The sequence below is a fragment of the Castor canadensis genome, chromosome 1 (assembly GCF_047511655.1).
Source record: "Castor canadensis chromosome 1, mCasCan1.hap1v2, whole genome shotgun sequence".
Taxonomy (NCBI): domain Eukaryota; kingdom Metazoa; phylum Chordata; class Mammalia; order Rodentia; family Castoridae; genus Castor; species Castor canadensis.
This window is the reverse complement of record NC_133386.1, coordinates 131,802,976-131,824,496: the sequence shown is the minus strand read 5'-3', so window position 1 is coordinate 131,824,496 and position 21,521 is coordinate 131,802,976. Positions and strand designations below refer to the sequence as shown.

Sequence of the window (21,521 nt, the reverse complement as noted above, 5' to 3'; positions counted from 1 at the left end):
TATAGGCAGCTCAGGTTTAGTTTAGAAGAGATGCTTTAGGCAGGTAAGTTATCTGAGAATCATTTTGTATGAGGAGTGGTTGAGGGAGGTACAGTGTTTACCATAGAGAAGAGAAAATAGGGTGTGGGGTGGACTGGGAGGGGGATGGGTGTTGCTACCTATTATTTGAGGACTTTGATGTGGAAGAGGAAAAAGAATTGGTCTGTGGATATGTGGACAGACACTAGAACCATGGAGTAGAAATCACAGGAAGAACTGTTTCTACTCAATATAAGAAAGCTTCCTAATTGTCATAGCTGTGCAGAGATGAAAATAGTGAGTTCTCTGGTGCCAGAGCTCCCAGACTAGTTGTGAAGAACTTAGTCTATAGTCTTAATGCTAGCATTAAACAAACTTTAAGATCCCTTATAACTGAGAGGTCTCAAGACTGAATGAAAATGTGATATAGGCCTTTAATCAGCTTATCTCTTAAGACAGGGGATAATCTTCCATAGGCCTGACCCTGTCTGTGGATTTAATACTAAATGAAGTGTGTGTCTCTGGTACCTAAATGTAGTATGAATCCAATAAATATTTATTAAGTGACTGTGGGGGAAAGTATATGAGTGGCACCATCAAAAAAAGTAAGGAAGTCTAGATGGATGTATGCTGCATAAGCAGATGGTACTAGTGAGATCAAGTTCTTGGCTGTCTCAAGAACTGCCTGGTGATCAGACTGGATAGACAGTAGATTTATCCAGATCTAAGCCTAAGCCAAAAGTAGAGGGCAGGGTCATTTAAGAGGTTGTTTTCACCTGGGTCCACACCCACATTGTGAGTCAAAACTGTTGGGGCTACTGCAGTGGTTCCTATTGATGGTCAGCTACTCTTTCTACTATGATAGAAAAAGGTAGCTCTATCTCCTCCTAGTTTCTACAGAATAATGCTGTGTAAAAAAGTCTCTGGAGTGCCCATGTAGATCTTTATTATCCTTCTATCTCTTTCTTCCTTATTTCCACACATAATCCCTGCCGTCTTTGGAATATTTATTGGGTCCCTAGAGTTGGGTTGCAGAGTCATTCTTCATCTATATTATCATGAGACTTTTTTAAATTCAAGAGTTTAAGTTACGTAAAAGTAATGATTCCCTAATATAATCACTTCTCTTAAGTTTAAATTCTACATATCTATGTAGAATGAGTAAAAAACTATTATATGCTTCATATAGCATTTGGTGTTGCAGGATCATGTCCTTCAGTTGGCTGTATATTTTTGGAAGTTTAGTAAATATTATACATCCCTGCTGTGACAAATATTGTAAGCAATGTTTTTTGGGGAAATACCCTTTGTTAATGGTAATCAGAAATTCTAGATTTATTGCGTATTGATTTTGTTTTCCTCAGGAAGGCTGTTTCATTACAAGAGTTGTTCCCTCTGTTCCAACATTTTTGTATACCTTTGTGACTTTCAAAAATATAAAGTACATAGAGGGTTGAACTTTCTTATGTTTATTATTTTTTGGGCTATTTGAATTCTTTTCATTCTTTTTGGACTATCTGAATTCTATTTCTACTGATCATCCCAATTCAAAGCAGTCTTTTACTTTATATATATTTGTCTTGTTTACCCTAATTATTTGATATTTACCCCAAGATACAAAGCCATACATCTTTATGTTTCCCCTATTATAATCTAAACTGGAAAGTAGGGTTCATATCTTTAAATCTTTTACAGCTTCCTAAGTAGTGTCATGGACAAAGGGGTTTAGTAAGTAATTAATAGTGTAGTCCAAACTGCTTATTTATAGATGGAAAACACAGTAATTTGTTGCTCAGTTTGATGCACATTTAGTGTTTACATGTGTACCTATATAACGTGAGTATATGAATTATGGATGTGATTTATTTTGAAACTAACAAAGAAAGTCTTACAATTGAGGACTTGCAGGCCCCAACAACCACATTTCTATTGTCCTTCATAGTTTATGCCAGCTCGTTTACATACAGTCATGCTCCACATAATGATTTGGTCAAGTATAGACTGCATTCTTGAGGATGATAGAGCAAGAGCAAGCTATATTATATAGCCTGCTATATAATACATGTGTATTAGGCTATACCATCTAAGTTGGTGTAAGTATACTCTATGATATTCTCACAATGACAATTTTATAATAAGGCATTTCTCAGAACATATTCCTGTTGTTAAGTGACATATGACTATGTATATCATTTCATTGGATCCTAAGAAATCCTGAGGTATAGAGATAATTTTGTTGTTCGCATTTTAGAAATAGTGAGACTAACACCCAAATAATCAACTTGCTAATAATTGACAGAGTTGGGGCTTTAACCCAAGACTTTGACCTCTAAGTGTTACACTGTATTGTTACATCATCCTGCTTCTAGACCATCTATCTTTTCTTGCTATTAGTGGACACAACTTCCAATAAATGTTAGAAATACTCAGGCTGTAACACAGAAATATTCTCAGGTACATTGGGAAAAACAAGACTCCTACAACACTTTGTTCTTACTATACAGGAACATTCACTCGCACAAATAAATACCTGTTTATAAATCAAACATCACATTGAATTGTACTTCGTCTTTTTACATGTTCATTTTCCCAACCAGACTCTGTGCTTCTTGAGTGTCTTCTGATTAATCTGTGAACTCCTTTATATCTCAGTGCCAAATATAGATTCTGACATATTAGGTAATGTGTGTGAAATGAATGAGTACATAAGTGAATTCAGAAGTGAAAGACAGTATGCCCATTGGGGTCTTACCATCCTCTTGGGGAGATAAAGCATGACGTTTACAATAAATACAAAGGTAAAACAACACCAACAAAATTGTTTTACTTTAAAGAGAAACTTTGTTTATAGGGTTTGTTTGTTTTTTTTAACTAATATAAAACAGATTCCCAGCCTGTAGTTCATGTAATTGCTTCCCGGCGTCAGGATTGGTCAGAACATGAGATTGCAATGGAGACCAGCCCTACCATAATATATCAGGACGTATCCAGTGAATCCCAATCAGCTACTTCAACAATCAAAGCTCTGTTAGAACTCCAGCAGACAACAGGTATGAATTTACATGCTCAACTGAACGAAGCATGTTTTCTCTAGAGACTGATTGTGCTAAAATATTACCATTGTTACATACTTTTTGCTATTATTTGAGCACATTTCCCTCCTTCTGGACTTGTCTGTATTCATTGGTAGTCTGTTTACTTGTTAGTTCTTTAAATGTGCACAGAATTAGAGAGCAACAGATGAACCATAGTCAATAGAAAGGAGAAAAGGTTGGTAGAACTGTCTTCTCCTTCTTAAAATGGATAGTTCTCTTGAAATCAGAAAGAAATGGATCTGCCCAAAGATAGTTGCACTTCAATTGCCAGTTATATTTAAGAATAGCAGGAGGCAAATCAAAGGGCCCTTACCATCCTTTTTGATATTGATATAGCGAGTAATTTTGCCATCATAAAACACCGTTAGTGGCTCTTACTAATGTTCTAATTTGCCTTAATTATATTTTCAGATTTATTTCTTTGTATAAATTACCCACCTGATCTTCCATACAGAGGTATACTTATATAATAAGATTCTGTCAAGATTTCTAGTTGCTAAATATCTTTGACAAACTCTAGGACAAATCTATATGTTATACCAAGTTTTCTATTATAATAGGTCAAAAGATACCAGAGTATTAAGAAAGTATAGTGATGATCTCACCTACCCTTTCATTTTATGGATAAGTAAGCTGAAAACTAGAGTAACCCAGTTAGTACAAAACGAGACTCCATATCCTTTGAATACTAGCTCAGTGTCATCTCTACTTATGGAGTATGTTTGTATTCATTTTGTTTGGTTTAGTTTCTTTGTTTAAAATTATTTTTTGATTTTGTCACATTATGCCCTTGGTGGGAATGATCCTTCAGTATGCTTAGTTACTGGTTACTATTTATTGCAATTTCCACTCTATACTACCCAAAGAATACTAGCATTTACTCTTAAGTTTTAGGTTAATCCTTCTATTGATGTTATTTTTGGCCTTAAGACATTTTCTCAACTACTTACTTTTGACAAATTCAACTATTTCCTTAATGGAAGTGGTTACAGAGGTCAGAACTTTTAATGAAAAGATTTTGCAGAAAAAGTGATACCAACTTAGAAAGTGAATCAATACACAGAAGCCATTCTTGAATACATATAGACTGTTATATCAGACATTTTTGCAGAAACAAAGAGTCCATTTTTTCCAAACAATAAAAATTTTTACTTTTTTAAGAATCATTGAAGACCTTATAACATTTCTTTGGATTTTTTTCTTTTTTGGTACTGGAGTTTGAACTCAGGGCTTTGTGCTTGGGTAAGTGCTCTGCCACTTGAGCCATGCCTCCAGCCCTGATTTCTTGAATTTTTAATAGGTCAAATTAAGATGGTCACTAGGTCATACCATTCTTTGTAGATATGTCCTAGAGCAAATCATGCTGTATACTGCTTATTCACTCACTCATTGTTTTTAGGTTGAGAACCAAGGCTACCAGCAACTATCTTAAAGGGTAAAGGAAACAAAATCTGATGGAAGTGTACAGAAGGAAATAGCAGTTTCATCTACAGATAATGGGGGTATTTTATTGTGATTGCATGAGTCCTGGCTATGCTACTGGACGTAGTTACCTGGGTTGTACACTACACAACCACACATAGCAGCCTGCTGTCTTCATTTCATTGTCATCTTAGTCACTGCCAGTGTGGCACCCCAGAGATCTTGTTCATTATTCCCACGGACAGCTCTGGTTTTAGTACTTGCTTGTAATAAAAGTTAACTTTTCCCTGACTTTTTTATACAGTAAAGGAAAAGTTGGAATCTAAGCCAAGACAACCCACTATTGACTTGAGCCAAATGGCAGTGCCTATTCAGATGACCCAGGATAAGAGACATTCTCCTGAGAGTCCATCCATTGCTGTGGTAGAGTCAGAACTAGTTGCTGAATACATCACTACTGGTAGGTGCCTTGTTAAAATGTAGTATTAAGGTAGGAAAGCTACCTTTCTGGATTTCATGGGATGGTCATTTGGGGAAGAATATATTCTATTTCTTGTTCTTTTCCTGTTTGTTTTCAGAGCAAATTCATACCACCTTTGGGATTTACCATGTCTTTAATGACTAGGAAAAAAATATCAATAAGCTATTACAAAGATTGCAAGTAACATAAAATTACAAGTTGGCCATAAATAGTATCTGTGAATATATAATAGCAGTGGTAGAGAGAGGATAAAATATCTTTTATCTAAGAATAAATATTTTTATTCCTCTGGATTTTTAAATTTTGGGGGAGGTGAATCAAGAGAAAAAGACAGAGTCCAGCTCTGTTTTTTATTTTTAATGGAAAGAAAGAATTTATAAAACTTTAAATCTCTGTAAATATTTAGGAATTCTAGTGGAAAGCAGATTCAATATTTGTTTAAAATGTGGTCTGGCAACAAAACACTAATGAAATTTTTGGATGGCAACATATGGAGAAATTGAGTAGGAAGGATAATAGATTTTTTCCCTCTCATATTCTGATGAGAACACACCTGAATACTGCTTTCTGTTTTGGACATTATATTACCTTGAGACTTAAAATAGTTTAGAGAGTAATGATATGATAATTAAGGGGTTAGGAGAGATGACTTAGGATGCAATATAGAGAACTCCTATCCCAAGTTTTCCTAAGCAGTGATAAAAGGAGAGCATAAAGTCACAAATACTTGAAGGATATAAATACCATAGAGGAAAAGGAATTGTTTGGCATCATTTTAGGAGATATTATTAGGACTAACGGGTTAAAATTGCCCCAAAGGGAAATTCAGTTAAGATTGTGGAAAGCCATTTAGAATCTTTCCTTACAGAGCTATTTAGCAGAAAACTAATTAAAGCAGAGATCAGTGTGTTGGAGAACTGAATATTAACCTCTGGGGTAGCCTAGATCAAATGGTAAATAGATGAAAAGACCCATGATTTCTTCCCTTACTTATCCTTTTCAGAACGCACTGATGAGGGGACAGAGGTTGCTTTTCCCCTTCTAGGTAAGTGGTGTGCATCCATTTGTAGTATAATTTAAGATGATTGATTGGGAGGAGGGGAACCACTTAAATGGATGCGCTCTACTCTGATCTGGTAGAGGAAAGGTAAGCTCCACTTAGTAAAAAGGAGAAAATTTTTTCTCTTGTGGAGTAGTGGGATTCTTTCTCAGAAATGAGATGCTGGGAAAAAATTGTTTAAAGAAAGAAAGAACTGTTTTATGGTGTTTATATGGCCCGGTTATAGTTACTTGATTTGTTTTTCTGTATGTTCACTTTGTGACCTTCCATATTCTCTGTGCATTTACATGCATCCATATTGGTTATTTGCTTTGTGGCTGTTAGTTTTTTTCTGACTTCCCTGAACTTTGTTTCCTAAACTCTGGGGACTTGCTATGAAGAGATTTATAGTATCTTGAAGGAGAATTATTTTTAGATATTAGTTCATCTTTTATTAAGTCCATTTTGTTTCTTTATTGAAAAAACTTAATATTGTCATTAGTGCAGGCGACAGAAATGTTCCATGTAATCTGATAATTTCATCAGAAGTTTATTCTTTATCTACCAGATTTCATTCATTTCTGATGATTTTCGATTAAAAAACTTCATTAATTTGCTTCCTTAATTTTAATATTGCCATAATTTGTTTTTCTCCAATTCAGCTATATAGATGGTTTCATAGTTGTTTTAATGTAAACTTTGACTGCTTTTTTTTTTTTCAGTTCTATTGAGCACATATGGAAGATTTTTAAGTCTTGAAATTTAAAATGTACATATAGAGCACAGTGTGAAATATAGTATTATAGTACATTTATAAAAGAGTCCTGGTGGTGCTATCTATAATCTCATATCACATGTAGGCATATGTGTAACAATAAGAGAAATACTGCATTTGTGAATATGAATAGAACAAAGTGTCATAAAAATGAAGTTTTTATTTCACTGGATAGTTTTAAAGTTTGGTCTTTATAGTACATAAATGGCATTTTTACACTGATTTCTGCAGTGAATGATTTACTCTTGGACACCCCATTATTTTCTAAGCATGGAATCAGTGCCACTTGAAATTATAAATCAAGGTACATTACACATTGGGCATGGCTCACGCCTGTAACCCTAGCTACTCAAGCATAAGAGATAGGAAGATTGTAAGTTGTAAGTTCAAGACCAACCCAAGCAAAGTTAGTGACACGCTATCTCAAAAACAAAATACAAAAGAAAACAAAATTAAGAGTTTGGGGTGTAGCTCAAGTTACAGAGCATTTGCCTGGCAAGTACGAGGCCCTGTGTTTAATCCCCAGTATTTGGGGAGGGATGAGTTCAGGAACATTAGAATCATGGATGGAGAGAGTTTTAGTAATCTCAAAATTCTCATCTAATTTATAGATTTGTTTTCCTTACCTGTTTCTGAGTCAAAGGGTTTGTTTTCCAGTAACCCTAAGCATAATTAAGGTTCTATAGATTTAGAAGTGGCAAATGCTTGAACTGCTTATAAAGTTGAAGTTAAGGCTGGTAAAAGATGATAGATAGGCACATGTGTGGGTATGTAGGTCTAGCTATTCTGTGGAAATAGCAAGAGAATAAGAGGTGGAGTTGTTTTCTACAACTACACACCTATTTGTGTCAGGTAATCTAAATCTTAGATGAGAGATTTTTCTGTTCTTTTGTTAACCTTATATTTGTTTAGTACTTTATAATTTAAGGATCATTTTTCAGCCCATTACTTTATTTGGTTCTCTTCTAAGTAGAAACATCCCATCTAAAAAAAAAAAATCAAGCAAAACAAAAGCTCTATGTTTTAGAGGTTAATATAGGAGAAGTGACTTCTTCAAATGGCTAATTGGTGGCAGAGTGGGACAAAATCCAAGTTGATTCTTGGTCTAATTTTCTTTTTGCAGTATCACCCTGACATTTTCCATTTTTAGGAAGTATAGGCTGTGACACAGTGTCACGTCCATATAAAGGAATAAATGCTCCTAATGTTTGAACTGCATTTGGAACTGGGACCAAGAGAGTAAGGATATGCCTGGGTCATGCCTGGAATTACAGAAACTCATTTTTGCTTTGTTACCTTAATGGATTAAAAGTTACTGCAGAAAGTGAGACAATTCATAAGAAGATGGGACTTTCAGAGTTTGTTCTTCCTTGGTGATAATAGTTTTCACAGTTCTTTGGTATACATTTCTCCTCTCATCCTTATACTAGCCCTGTTATTCCCATTTTACAGATGAGAAAACAGAGTCTCGAAGAAGATAAGAGACTTTCTTAGAGTCACACAGCTCATAGATGAGCAGATTCTGGTCTTCTGCCTCTTAGTTCACAATACTACTCTTCCTGTGTGTGATATAAGCTCACAGGCATTTGTTTAAAATGACCACTGGTTACAGATGCTGTGGTGATTTCTGGAGAAATATCATCACCTCCTCTATTTTCAGTCAGCCATCGCTCCCAGCCCCAACAACCCTCCCAGCCCCAGCGGACCCTGCTTCAGCATGTGGCCCAGTCACAGACCGCAACACAGACTTCGGTGGTGGTGAAGTCCATCCCAGCGTCTTCCCCTGGAGCGGTCACCCACATTATGCAGCAGGTTGTATCTCTTCTAACCCCACCCCATTTTCTGCGGCTGCTTCATTTCTGAATTAAGGTTTGCCTTCATCTCCTATTTTAAGAGGACAAATAACTGAACTACAGAATGTTTGTATAATTCCTTAATCTGTGAACAGTGAATTGAGGCTTGACACCAGAAAATAATTAGGAAACCATACTTTTGAACTTTCTGTGAATGTGTGACATTTCAAAAGGGTGAGTCCACCTAGATGAATCTAATAGTATCAGAAGTGGTCACTGTATCTGTGTATCTTATTGGTATGGAAGAATTTATCACTGGGGCAAATATTTTCGAATGAAGTAGCATTTGTCTTCTTTAGCTGTTTGCTGCTTGTTTTGTTTTGTTCTTTTTATTCTTTAATAATGAATCCTCTTGGGAACATTACGGACAAGTAGGATAGGAAAAGAAAGATTTGATTTCTTTAACTATACGTGACCATTAAAAAAAAAAAAGATTTAACTGGCAAGAGAATGAGCTAATATAAAACAGAAACATCAGGTATTAGGAGTAATGTGGAAAAAGATAAATATATTCATAAGTTGATTTTTATGTCAGACACTGTGCTTTGAGCTTTAAGTACATTAACTTGTTTGGTTCTCACCATGATCCTCACAAGTGGGTGTTTCTCTCTTGCAAGGGAGGGAACTCATGCTCACTGAAGTTAAGTAACTTGCCCCAGGTGGCAGAGCCAGGATTTAAGCCCAAAGTAAACTGCCTTTGTTACACAGTTATGTATTAAGGATGTACTCACAGAAATCACTGTCACTCAGCTGGTAGCAGCTGGACCTAATTATAAGCAAGCTACCTGAAAGTCAATGAAGAGATGTTGAATTGAAAATTTGTATGTGTAAAAGTCATTATGACATAGGGGAGAGTTGAGTCTTGCAGTTTTAAAGTTTAGAGTTGTGATACGGTTAGTATATGACAAGGTAGTGGGAAAGATGGGGATAGTATGCATCTTGTGTCCAAAGGGAAGCCAGCTGGACAGAGGTTTTGCTGGATAGCAGGTCTTAGTTTGGCCATCATCTGGCAGGTCCTGACATTGACCTTTCTTAAGGCACCTAGAAGTCAGACAGGCTGGCCCTGACCATGTCACTCAAGGTGATGCCTCCTCCCAACGCTATCTCAGCTGACACCAGCAGTTTCCCATTCTACTGACAGAAGCAACCTGACCCCTCCCCAGTCTCCTCCCTCCTGGGAACCAGATCTCTAGAAAGCTGTGGCCTAGTGAAGCCTGGAGAGCCATCCCCACCCTCCTCGGGGAGGCCTGCTGTGGGGACAGGGGTGGGCATATTGCTCAGACAATTTCACTGACCTTGCCGACAGCCCTGGACATGTATGGGGCCAAAGCGTGCTTCTCAGAACCTTAGCTTTGTTCTGGACACCTCAGTCCTTGGCTGTTGCATTCTTTCTTTAGACAGGCAAGCGTCCCCTGTGGACACGCTGCAGAGCTGTTTGCTAAGCTAGGGAGCCTATCTCTTCTTTTGGAGCTGTGCTTGTAAGGTCACCCTATCACTCTAATATAAGTTCTGGGCCCTCTGGTACTTTTCCTGTAGTGATGAGTAGACCAGATTTTGAAGTACTTAATGTCTGAGAATTCAAATTACAAGAGTTTTGATTTGAAGCCTCTTGAGTTTCTTTAGACTCGTCTGAAAATTTCTGAATGAATCTTATGAACAGTCTTTTCCAGTTCAAGGAAAATGTAGCAATATAGGTGTTTTTCTTATTTCATTCTTACTTTGTGCCTTTTTTACTTAGGCATTAAGCAGTCACACTGCTTTTACCAAACACAGCGAGGAACTTGGAACTGAGGAGGGCGAGGTTGAAGAAATGGACACTTTAGACCCTCAGACAGGTCTGTTTTACCGATCTGCCCTGACTCAGTCACAGTCAGCTAAACAGCAGAAACTTAGCCAGCCCCAGCTGGAACAGACTCAGTTGCAAGTGAAAACTCTGCAGTGCTTCCAGACTAAACAGAAGCAGACCATCCACCTGCAGGCAGACCAGCTCCAGCACAAACTCCCGCAAATGCCCCAGCTTTCCATCAGGCATCAAAAACTCACCCCTCTCCAGCAAGAACAAGCACAGCCCAAGCCAGATGTACAGCACACACAGCACCCCTTGGTGGCCAAAGACAGGCAGCTTCCTACCTTAATGGCACAGCCCCCGCAAACTGTAGTACAGGTGCTTGCAGTGAAAACCACGCAGCAGCTCCCTAAACTGCAGCAGGCTCCGAACCAACCAAAAATCTTCGTGCAACCCCAAACTCCCCAGAGCCAAATGTCACTCCCTGCCTCGTCAGAGAAACAGCCGGCAAGCCAGGTAACGGAATATTGATAGCATGCAAAGTTAAACTTCTGTGTTCGTGGAAACAAATGAGAACATCACAACCCTATCATGCTAGCAGTGCTTTCTCCTGGCAAGAGGAAACCCAAAAGCCTCATACGCTCGTGTTCCTTTGCCCCACCACAAGGTTGGCGTTAGGGAAGAAATGCACGCACTAATATAGGAAGAGAAAAAAAGCGTAGCACTCAGAACTTGATTTTCCAGGCAGTTTTTTAAAGAAATCACTTCAGCAGCATTGACTAACAGTGCATAGAAGCGATATTCCCAAATTATTTTTATTTTTTAGGTATAAAATATTTATCTCCATGCCTATAAACTCTTATTTCTGTGCCAATAATGCTAAGTAAATTGGTTGCAGTCTTTTAAGGAACTTCATTGAACATCTTGAGCATCTATCTTCCTTCGTAGTTTACATCATCACCATCTAGCTCATAAATTTTCTTCCAGGTTTATCTTGTAGATTTCAGTGAAATTATCTGTGGATAATCAAAAGAAATATTTTATTAGTAAAAATCATTTGGCTCTGGAATGATACATATGTGTGTATGTGTATATTATAAATGCATATATAGAGAGAATATGTTTGTATAAATGTTTTTTGAAGCAAAAGATTAAGGAAAATACTTTACTTTTTATTTTAAAAAGCAGAAGATTATATGAAATAATTTGAGCCAGGTTGAAGGTGTACTGTTTGGGAATGCAGATCCCAAAGGAAAACTAGGCTGCTGTGATGTTTTCTTCCTTTACTGCTACAAAATGTGGCTGGCTGAACAAAGGTTCTTTCAACCCCTCCTCTTTCCCTAGGTTCCTTATAAGTAACCAGATCCTTCCCATCAGCCCTCTTACTGTAACACAGAGCTTCACAATGTCTTCCTAGTGTATCACACAAATGTTTCTTTTGCCATATTGTCTGGGGTGTTTAATTAGTTTTTCTCAGAGATGTAGCTGTAACACACATAACCCCAATTTATTTTCAGGTGGAGCAGCCAATTATAACTCAAGGATCCTCTGTTACAAAGATAACTTTTGAGGGGCGCCAGCCTCCCACAGTTACAAAGATAACTGGTGGCAGTTGTGTGCCTAAGCTGACATCACCAGTTACAAGCATATCTCCCATTCAGGCGTCTGAGAAGACAGCAGTGTCAGACATTTTGAAAATGTCTTTGATGGAAGCTCAGATTGATACAAATGTAGAACATATGGTAGTGGATCCCCCAAAGAAGGCTCTTGCCACTAGTATGCTCACTGGTGAAGCAGGATCATTACCTTCCACCCACATGGTGGTGGCAGGGATGGCGAATTCTACTCCCCAGCAACAGAAATGTAGAGAGTCTTGTTCAAGTCCATCTGCTGTTGGCCCTCCCCTAACGACCAGGAAAATCGATGCTCCAGGAGTGCCTACAACAGGCCAATTCATGCGTATTCAGAATGTAGGCCAAAAGAAAGCTGAAGAGAGCCCGGCAGAAATTATCATTCAGGTAAGAATTGGAAGGAAAGTGAGAAATGTTGTTGGGCAGATGGGAGGTTTTGGGTTTGGTGCATTTTGGAATGTCACAGGAACAGTCAAGCTAAGATACTAAGAAAACAGAGATTGTCTTTGAGGTGGTTTAATACCTGTTAAAAAGATACAAACTTATATTTATTTATTTTCTAGAATAGAATCATGGAAGATTTGTGAATACTATCACACAATATACAATAGAGGCAATAAAAGGCCCCGAGTCCATATGTCAGCTTCATTTTATAAGTTACGAGCCATGCTTGCCAGTGTGTTGACTTAGCACTTTAACCCAGAAGATTGGTGATTTCTGGGTTCACATTTTGGGATTCTACAGTTTGCTAAAAAAATTAAAAATAAAAAATCCTGGAATATAACTGGATTATACTTCCATTTAAGTTAACTTCAGGTTCTGTGTCCTTGGAAAAATAGTTTTTGTTCTTGGTCTACATTTGTGGTTCTTAGGATAATCAAACCTCGATTAACTTGAATATCTGGAAATACGTGTTGTACAGGGATATTTCTAAACTACTTTTGTATCTAATTTGGGATTAACCGTAAACTGCTTTTTATTTCCATCATTATTGTTTTAATAATCTTACTATGGTTATTGTCACGCACTGGTAAGTACAGGTCAGTTAACTTAATGGAACTATTTCTTGACAGTACATCTTCTGATTTTCACATTCTTTTCATTCTAAATGTCATTTGTCATCCTGCATAACAGATTGAGATTAAAGATTTACTGAGCCCAGACTTCCCTCTCTGCTTGCAAGGTGTTAGGTTGTTTTCTTGACACTAGTCATTTTGTGTTTTTGCTAAACTGGTGCAAAGCTTAGATGGTATCAGGCCAACACATTTTAGTAAATTGAGAATTTGCATTTTAGGATTTACCATAGATTCACTGTTACATGACTTGGAAATTCTTAGAGGAAATATTCCCTTTGTCATGATGCCAAGCTAAGAGAGAATACAAATTGACCAATATTAAACCAATTAAGACATAATTAAGTATGGGTGCTTAATAATAATTAAGGCAAATAGAAATAGCCATTGAATTACTCAAATAATTTGTCTCCTTCTATAAAAATGACTTTAGTGAATTACATAATTCTTAACAAAAGTTTTCACTATGATTATTAAAATTCTCCCCTGAAGAGAATTTTAGGGTATAGTGGAAAAGGGATGGTTTCCTGGCTTTGCCGTTCATTACTTGAGCAAGACTACTTAACCTCACTCTGCCTTAGTTTCCTTACCAGTAATAGGAATAAGTAATGCCTACTTCATAGGATCAATAATTAAGCACGTAGCACAGTACCTGGCTCATGGTAATTGTTCAACAGATGGTAACTATGAGTAATTTTACTAAAATTTATTGTGGCTATTGGGGCATAGTCACTAAATTAAAAATCATTTTAGGTAGCTTATTTGGAAATTATTTTTCTGCACATTCTTAACAAGAGTGAAAGTATAATTTGCTTCATTGTAAGGGTCACAGGTAATGAGTAGATTCTCTGTAGAATTCTCACCTAACTTTTAGCATGTTCTTCATGCCAGTTGTGCTGTCAGAAGGACAGACAACAGAGTAATTAAGAACTAAGTGTTTGGAGCCAGAATTCCCTAGATTTGATTCTCACCTATACTCATTATGCCATAGCACCTGTGACTTTGAACAACTTGAGTTAACCTCTGTACCTCAGATTCTTTACCTATGAAATGGAGACAACCCTACCTCACAGGGTTGTTTTGAAGATTAAGTGGGTATATATACTTGGTCAAGTATTTGTACAGTAATACTCAACAAAGTTAGCTGTTATTATTTTTATCATTAATATATATTAAAATATTTTCAGATCTGAATAGTATACTTAACTTTGACCTGAATTATTGATTTTATTAATTCAGTAATACTTACAGGGATGAGTGAAGGAAGTCTGTGAAGTGCTGTCATTTATTCCTTAAAGAATGCCCTTAAAAATTCAATGTCTTTGATATTAAGTGCTTGGAATGCAAAACATTCTTTGTAGGCAATCTGATGTCATTCATTGGTTCATTCCTTCCTTCATGCATTCATTTCACGTGTATTATTTAAAGACTGTGATCCAGGCACTGTGCTAAGTCCTGAGGGTAGGTAGAGAGGAGTAAACAAGGTGGATATATCTTCTTTCCTGAAGGAGTCTGTATGTATGTAAGCCATAGACATTTTGAACTGCAAGAATCTTTAGAGCATATATCTTTCAAGTATTGTATTTTATATAAGATTAATGTAAGGCTTATAGAAGTGGAATCACTTACTCAGAGTCACACAGCAAGTCAGAGCCAGAACTGAACTAAAATCCATGTTTTCTTCCATCCCACAGTGATCAACTATGTGGAAGGGGAGAAACAAATAAAACACCACCCTAAAACTAATGCCTAGGCATCTTGCATTATTTTCCTGATAGTATAAAAATTAAATTTATATCTTCCCCCAGTAAAAGCTAGTTTTGGTCATGTGAATTTGCAAAGTGCTTATATTCAACTTTGCCTGTGGTTTTTAATGTTAAAAATTTATTATTTGAACCAGGCAGAGTGGCTTACACCTATAATCCCAGCTACTCAGGAGGCAGACATCAGGAGGTTTGTGGTTTAAGGACAGCCTGAGCAAAAACTTGGTGAGATTGCATCTCAACAAACAAGCTGGGCTTGGTGGTACACACCCGTCATCCTACCTATGTGGGAGTCTGTAGGTTGGAAGAGTGTAGTCCAAGACTGGCCCAGAGAAGAATGCCACACTATAAAGCAAAATGGGCTAGGGTCATAGCTCAAGTGGGAGAGTCCCTGCCTAGCAAGCACAAAGCCCTGAGTTCAAACCACATTCCCCCCCACCCCAAAACAGTGTATTATTCCTTTTTTGGCATCTAATATGCACCAGCCCCTGTTCAAAGGAGGCAGCTATCAGCGAATAAGATGTCGGGATCTGTGCTTTGTCCATGCCCTCACGGCTTGTATTCCAGCACAGAGGGGCAGTTTAACCAATGATGGCAAGTGCAATGAGGAAAACTTAACAGTGTAATAGAGGCGGAGGGTGGACCAAACCACTTTTGCTTTGGTTGTGGGTCCTGGAAGGTAGGCTTCTCTAAACCTGTGGCCCTAAGCAATTGAGCAAAGCTCCAGATGACAAGAATATTGCTGAACTTGTGAGGTTTTGAGGAAAAGGAAGAAGGGAAGAACTAGTGCAAGCCCTAAAGTAGAGTGCATTTGGCATGAGACATGGTAAGGAGTACACATAACAAGTGCAGAAGAAAACACCTCTAGAATTTTAAACAGGGTGTGACATGAATTGATCCTACTTTTTAAAAGGAAGATGTTGAATAAAGATGAGAAAAAGAATCTGACAAGGCAATATGCCTATGAAATTTCTTGTTCAAAAGCCCACAGCCAGTGTTCACTAATGACTTTTAAAGGCAAGTTTTGGTTTCTCTGGTACTTGAATATTTTGTTTTCTCCCATTTCCAATAAAGATCATTATTCTGGAACCCAAACAAATTACTTCCCTTTTGTGTCACCAAAGAGGCTTAAAACATGTTGTGATGTCAGAAAATTAATTACTCACCTTGCAGATAATACAGAGCAAAATTTGACATAAATTATGTAGGGATCAAATGAAAGTATTCTTTGAAGTCTGTCTTCTGGATTTGGCAATAGACTTTAGCCTTCTTTATTAGAAGATGTGCCATTTAATGAATGGAAAGATCATGTTCAAGTGTAAAAGACTTGGATTTGAATCCTGGCATCAATCCGACAGCAGTGTGACCTTGAGTAAGTCTGTTACTCTCTCAGTTTCCTCATTTGTAAAATGAGAATAATTTCCTCATGATGCTGTCGTGGGGATTTAGTGAGTAGAACGTGTAAAAGCATCTTAGCACAGTGCCTGGCATATAGTATGGATGTCCAGCAAATGTCAGTTTTCTTTCTTCTGTCTTTGTTGGAGAAATCCTTATGTTACCTTTTCTTACCATAAAGATTCTCTCCTGCATCTTCTCTTCTAGGCCATTCCCCAGTATGCTATTCCTTGTCACTCCGGCTCCAATGTGGTGGTGGAGCCCAGTGGGCTTCTTGAGCTAAACAACTTCACCAGTCAGCAGCTGGATGATGATGAGACAGCAATGGAGCAGTACGTAGACAGTGGCACAGAGGATGGAACCGAGCCCAGCCCCTCTCAGAGCTCAGCTGAACGGCCTTAGCTTTTGGACACAGGAGTGCACTTTACAACCTGCTTGGTTACGAAGTGTCCAGGGAAACTATTTTGATGTCTGCAAAAAAGCACTTTGCCCATACTTAGGCCGTGGACCCTGAAACAGCAGTGTTTCAACAAGATATTGCTGCAGGAGCAGCATTTTAGCAAGTTAAATTCACAGGGGAATGTACTTAAAAAAAAAATAGAAAAAAAAAGAAAAAATGCACATCTGCAGAGCTTAAGACCCAGTATTCTCTGTTGGACCATGGCCAATGGAAAAGTTTTGTTTTGCTGTGGAGGGACTTTTCCTATGAATGTTTCTCAACTGGTTTCCACTGAGCAAAATACCATAAAAAAAAAATACCAGTTAAGGAAAAAGGATAATGTGAATAGTTTGTATTTTGAAATGATGAGTCAGGAATAGTTTTTTAAAAATCTTGTATGTTTTGCAAATCTTTGGAAGTGTTGAATTGGTTAACATTTTACATTTGCTCAGTTCATGATTAGTCTATAAATATCTAGGAAAATACTGGCATTAAAGAATCCTTGCTGGATGGTAGAAATCAGATCCCTAACCAATGGGAAGTGCTTTTTGGATGGCTTGTACATGTTCCTTAGTCGTATGCTAATTTATTGCGTTGTTCCTTTGTGTGCTAGACAGCACACTTGCCTTGTATTTATTTAATGTAAACATTTCAAAGCAGACTGTATTCCTTCTGACACATTTCTTGTAAACCAGAATTGCCTACCTGTACCACCTCCCCAACTCCCTGATGCTCACTTTAAGAAAACTTACTAGAAAATGTTTCATTGGGAAGCAGAGGAAAAGAAACATTTTCTGGTCCAACAGAAATGTTCAGTTATATTAAGGAAAACAAATTATTCATTCAGTTCATGTTTTCTTAATGTTGAAATTGCACATTCATGTTGGACTGAGACTTTGAAAATAACTTTTACATATTTTTTGTTTAAGCCCTTTTAAAATGTATAAAAAGTTCATTTGCAGTTCTAAATGTAATGTTTTTAAGCATTTTACTTTTTTAGGACACAGTTTGTTTAAGCAATATGTTTGGTCTTGTGATTGCTGTCTGTCACAAATAGAGTGAGAAATAAGGGGTGGGAGGGTAAGCATCAGTTTTGACAAGTGTGGCAAAGGAAACTATACTTCTCATTTTTAAAAAATGTAAATAGAAAGTTTTTAACGGTTTTATATAGATTTCACTATAAATAAGCATTTTAAGACTGACAAATGTTGAACTGTATATACATATATCAGCATAACTGCCCAATTTTTTGGTGCTGAAGTACTGTAAGTAGAATTCATCAGCAGTCTCCTGATTTTTGCATTCATATCTGGAGAAAAGAAGCTGTGATACTATAGTTAATAAATTCACACTAGTGTGACACTGAAGATTTCGTCACAGGCATTCATAAGATGAACTGGTCTATGATGGTTGTCAATATTTTTAGTAGGTGATAATGACTTGCCCATAGATGGAGCTGTTGGATATCATTTTATTGTACAAATTCATGTTTAAAAAAAACTTTGTGACTTTGTTTCTAGTTAAGTAATTTTTTAACCTTTCTTGGGTCATAGACTTTGAAAATTGAAAATCTGATTAAAACTTTGAACTCTCTCACCAAAATTATACACATGCCAATATACATACAGTTTTAGGGCTTTGTGGGCCCTTAAGCCTAACCATGTATTCCAGGTTGAGCCCTCTGTTATGGCCAATCTATTACTTACAGATGTAAGTTTTTATAAAATAAAGTATCTTTTATATATTCACATATCAGGTAATAAGAACAAATTGAATAAAGTTATGTTCCACATATTCTAACAGCATAGCACATTTATGTCCCTTTGAGAATCTAGTCTGTGTTTCAACAACTGGAGTGGCAAATGAAACTTCTGTAATTTACATTCTAGATAGATAACCAAGTGAGATTTAAATTTCTTATCTTTTAAAGATTCTAATTCCAAGTAAAGCATGAACTTATTTATTTATCAACAAATATTAATTAGGCCTCGTCTGTGTACTAGGTACTGTTCTAAGCACCAGGGACACCATAGTGAACAACTGGGAAATCCTGTCTTTCCGGAGTTCATAAATAGGGCTTCCTGCTAATGAAATGGATGTGAGACGTAAAGGAGAAAACAAGAACAATTTTTAGGTTTCTTGAGTAAGTAGATTAATGATGATGCCACGTATGAATCAATCTCTAGACATCTTAATCCCTAGACATCCTTTTACTGAAATTCTTAGCATAATATCTATTAGTAGTTCATGTTTGACAAATTAGAAGTAATTTTAAGTCAACTCTTTGAAGAACATTCAGAAATTCTACAAAATTATTAGAATTCTAACAGCTACGTACTTTTAAAAAAATCCATTTGGTTTGCACAAACTTTTAATAAGTACCTGGTATTACAGGTATAGTTTATGGTGAACATAGAGACTTTTTTTAAAATAAGTTTTATTGAGATATGTCATGTACACACCCATTTAAAGTGTACAGTTCAGTGGTCTTTAGTGTCTCCGTAGATTGGGCAACCCATTACCATAATCAGTCTTACAACATTTTCAACAAGCCCAGAAGACACTACCCCATAACCACCACCACTCCATCTCCACACAGCTACTAACATCTACTTTCTGTCTCTACTCATTTGTGTATTCTGAACATTTCATATACATAGAATAATGCAACAAATGATCTTTGTGACTGTTTTTCACTTAGTATATTATTTTCAAGACTCATCCATGCTGTAGCATGTATTAGTGCTTCATTCCTTTTTCTGACCATCACATGGGTGTATCACAGTTTTTCATGCATTCATCAGTTGATAGACACATGCATTGTTTCTACTTTTTGGTTATTATGAGTAATGTTACTGCAAACACTTGTATACAGATTTTACTTATGTTTTCAGTTCTCATAAATGTACACCTCAGACTAGAATTGCTGGGTAATATAGTAACTATGTTTAACCTTTTGAGGAACTGCCAGACTCTTTTCCACAGAGGCTGCATGTTTTACATTCCTGCTAGCAGTCTATTTGGGCTCCAGTTTCTCTACCTCTTTGCTACATTGACTTGTCTTTTTAAATTCTAGCTATCCTAGTTTGTAAAGTGGTACCTTATTGTGGTTCTGATTTATATTTCCCTAATGGCTGATGGTGAGCATCTTTTCATTTGTATCTTGGCCACTGGTGTATCTTTGGAGAAATATTTTTTCAGGCCCTTTGCCCATTTTTCAGTTGGATTATTTTTTTCTTTTTTCCTTACCTAAATTGGGAACTTTTTAAGTATAAGAAATACTGCTAATCTGTTCTCTGCTAGTTAATCTTCACTTTCAAAAATCTTAGATTAGGTTCTAGTTCTTTCTAATGTAACAGTGTTTAACATTCTTAAACTGTATAGTTTTCTAGTTGAATATTTGCTCTTTAATTCTTTTTACAGTTCTCACAGTAGCCCGCTGGGCTAAGAGATAAGAGTACAAAGGAAATAGTGGTTAGATGGTGTGGATTTGAATTCCAGGCTCCTCTGGTTATTGATCATATGAACTTGAGCAAGTCACACTTCTCCAAGTTATTTTCACCATAATACAAAGTATTTCTGACTTTATGGGATTGCTGTGAAGACTAGGTGAATAATGTGTGTAAAAATGCCAGGCACAGTTAGGTGCTCAGTATTTTGAGGCCAGTAGTTATGCCACTCCCACTTTGAAAAGGGCTCAGAAAAGTTAAAGATGTGCAGAGCTCAGAGTGTAAATGAAAATGGCATCACGCTGAGCCATGAGTTACTACTTTATCTGGCCTTTTGGAAGGCCCCCAAACAGCAACGGCCTTTGAAAGAACAGAAACTCCTCATGAGTACCTTCACACAGAGGTTGGTTGCTTTTTTTGTTGTTGGGTTTGTTTTGTTTTTAGTTCAGTCATGTGTCACAAATCTCATGCAAGATGAAGTGGAGTGAAAAAAACACCATATAAGCAAGACTTTTCCCAGAAAGGATGGTGAAAAACAGTCTGCTGCTTCTGCTTGCAGGTTTGTGAGCCTTTCAATGACACTTGTTGACCTAATACTTACTGGTGGGGTAGTGCAGGTACATGGAGGGTGGGGAGAGTATTCGGGAAGGAATGTGTGACTGCTCTGAAGGAAGAGGAAGAATTAAGAATATTAAGCCACTGGAGCTGGCAAAATGAACTAATACCGTTTCAAAATATTTAGAATTAATGGTTCATTAGAAACCATAAATGACATTTCCTTCTGTCATTTTTCAAACATCTTCAACATTTCCGTAAAATAGTATTTGAAGCTGATATTTAAAGCTGGTATTTAAAGTTCTCAACCTACATTGTAGATTCATATCCCATTTCACTACCTCTACCTACCACCTACCTCCCACACCACATAGTTTATGCCCCTCACTTGAAAGTCACACCAAGTTCAGCTGAATTCCCCCCTCTGGCAAGACTGCCCAGATCGCTATAGCAAGAACCCATCCCTCTGCTGGTGGAGTGCCTCACCTGTCTAGCAAGTGTTGAGGACATGAGTTCAAACTTCAGTACCACCAAAAAAGAACCCGTCCCTCCCATGTCTAGTTTCCACTAGCATTGAGGGAGGAGCCCAGGCTTATGTAGCATGTAACCATTGGTTACCTTCTGTGAACAATTTTCACTTCATAAGGATCCTTGTATGAGGAAGGATTCACATTTTGTATTTTGAAGTTACCAAATTCCTCATGTAACACCTGGTCAAGGAATTCTAGGTGTGCACCATCACACAAT

General features: G+C 37.1%; 1 protein-coding gene across 10 annotated transcripts in view; it reads left to right on the top strand.

The window, feature by feature from the left end:
- The window catches only part of Emsy (EMSY transcriptional repressor, BRCA2 interacting), a 124,327-nt gene extending 105,763 nt beyond the window's left edge, over positions 1–18,564 (top strand). For 7 of the 10 annotated variants that reach the window (XM_074082595.1, XM_074082577.1, XM_020167162.2 and 4 more), the window contains 7 exons: positions 2,904–3,068; positions 4,840–4,995; positions 6,020–6,061; positions 8,491–8,642; positions 10,422–10,985; positions 11,987–12,487; positions 16,539–18,564. In XM_074082595.1, coding sequence (XP_073938696.1) covers positions 2,904–3,068; positions 4,840–4,995; positions 6,020–6,061; positions 8,491–8,642; positions 10,422–10,985; positions 11,987–12,487; positions 16,539–16,733 — 1,775 coding nt within the window. In that variant the 3' untranslated portion in view covers positions 16,734–18,564. The remainder of the gene's footprint in view (positions 1–2,903; positions 3,069–4,839; positions 4,996–6,019; positions 6,062–8,490; positions 8,643–10,421; positions 10,986–11,986; positions 12,488–16,538) is intronic. The other 3 variants (XM_074082604.1, XM_020167194.2, XM_020167166.2) reach the window with 1 other exon arrangement.
- Positions 18,565–21,521: the final 2,957 nt, after the last annotated feature.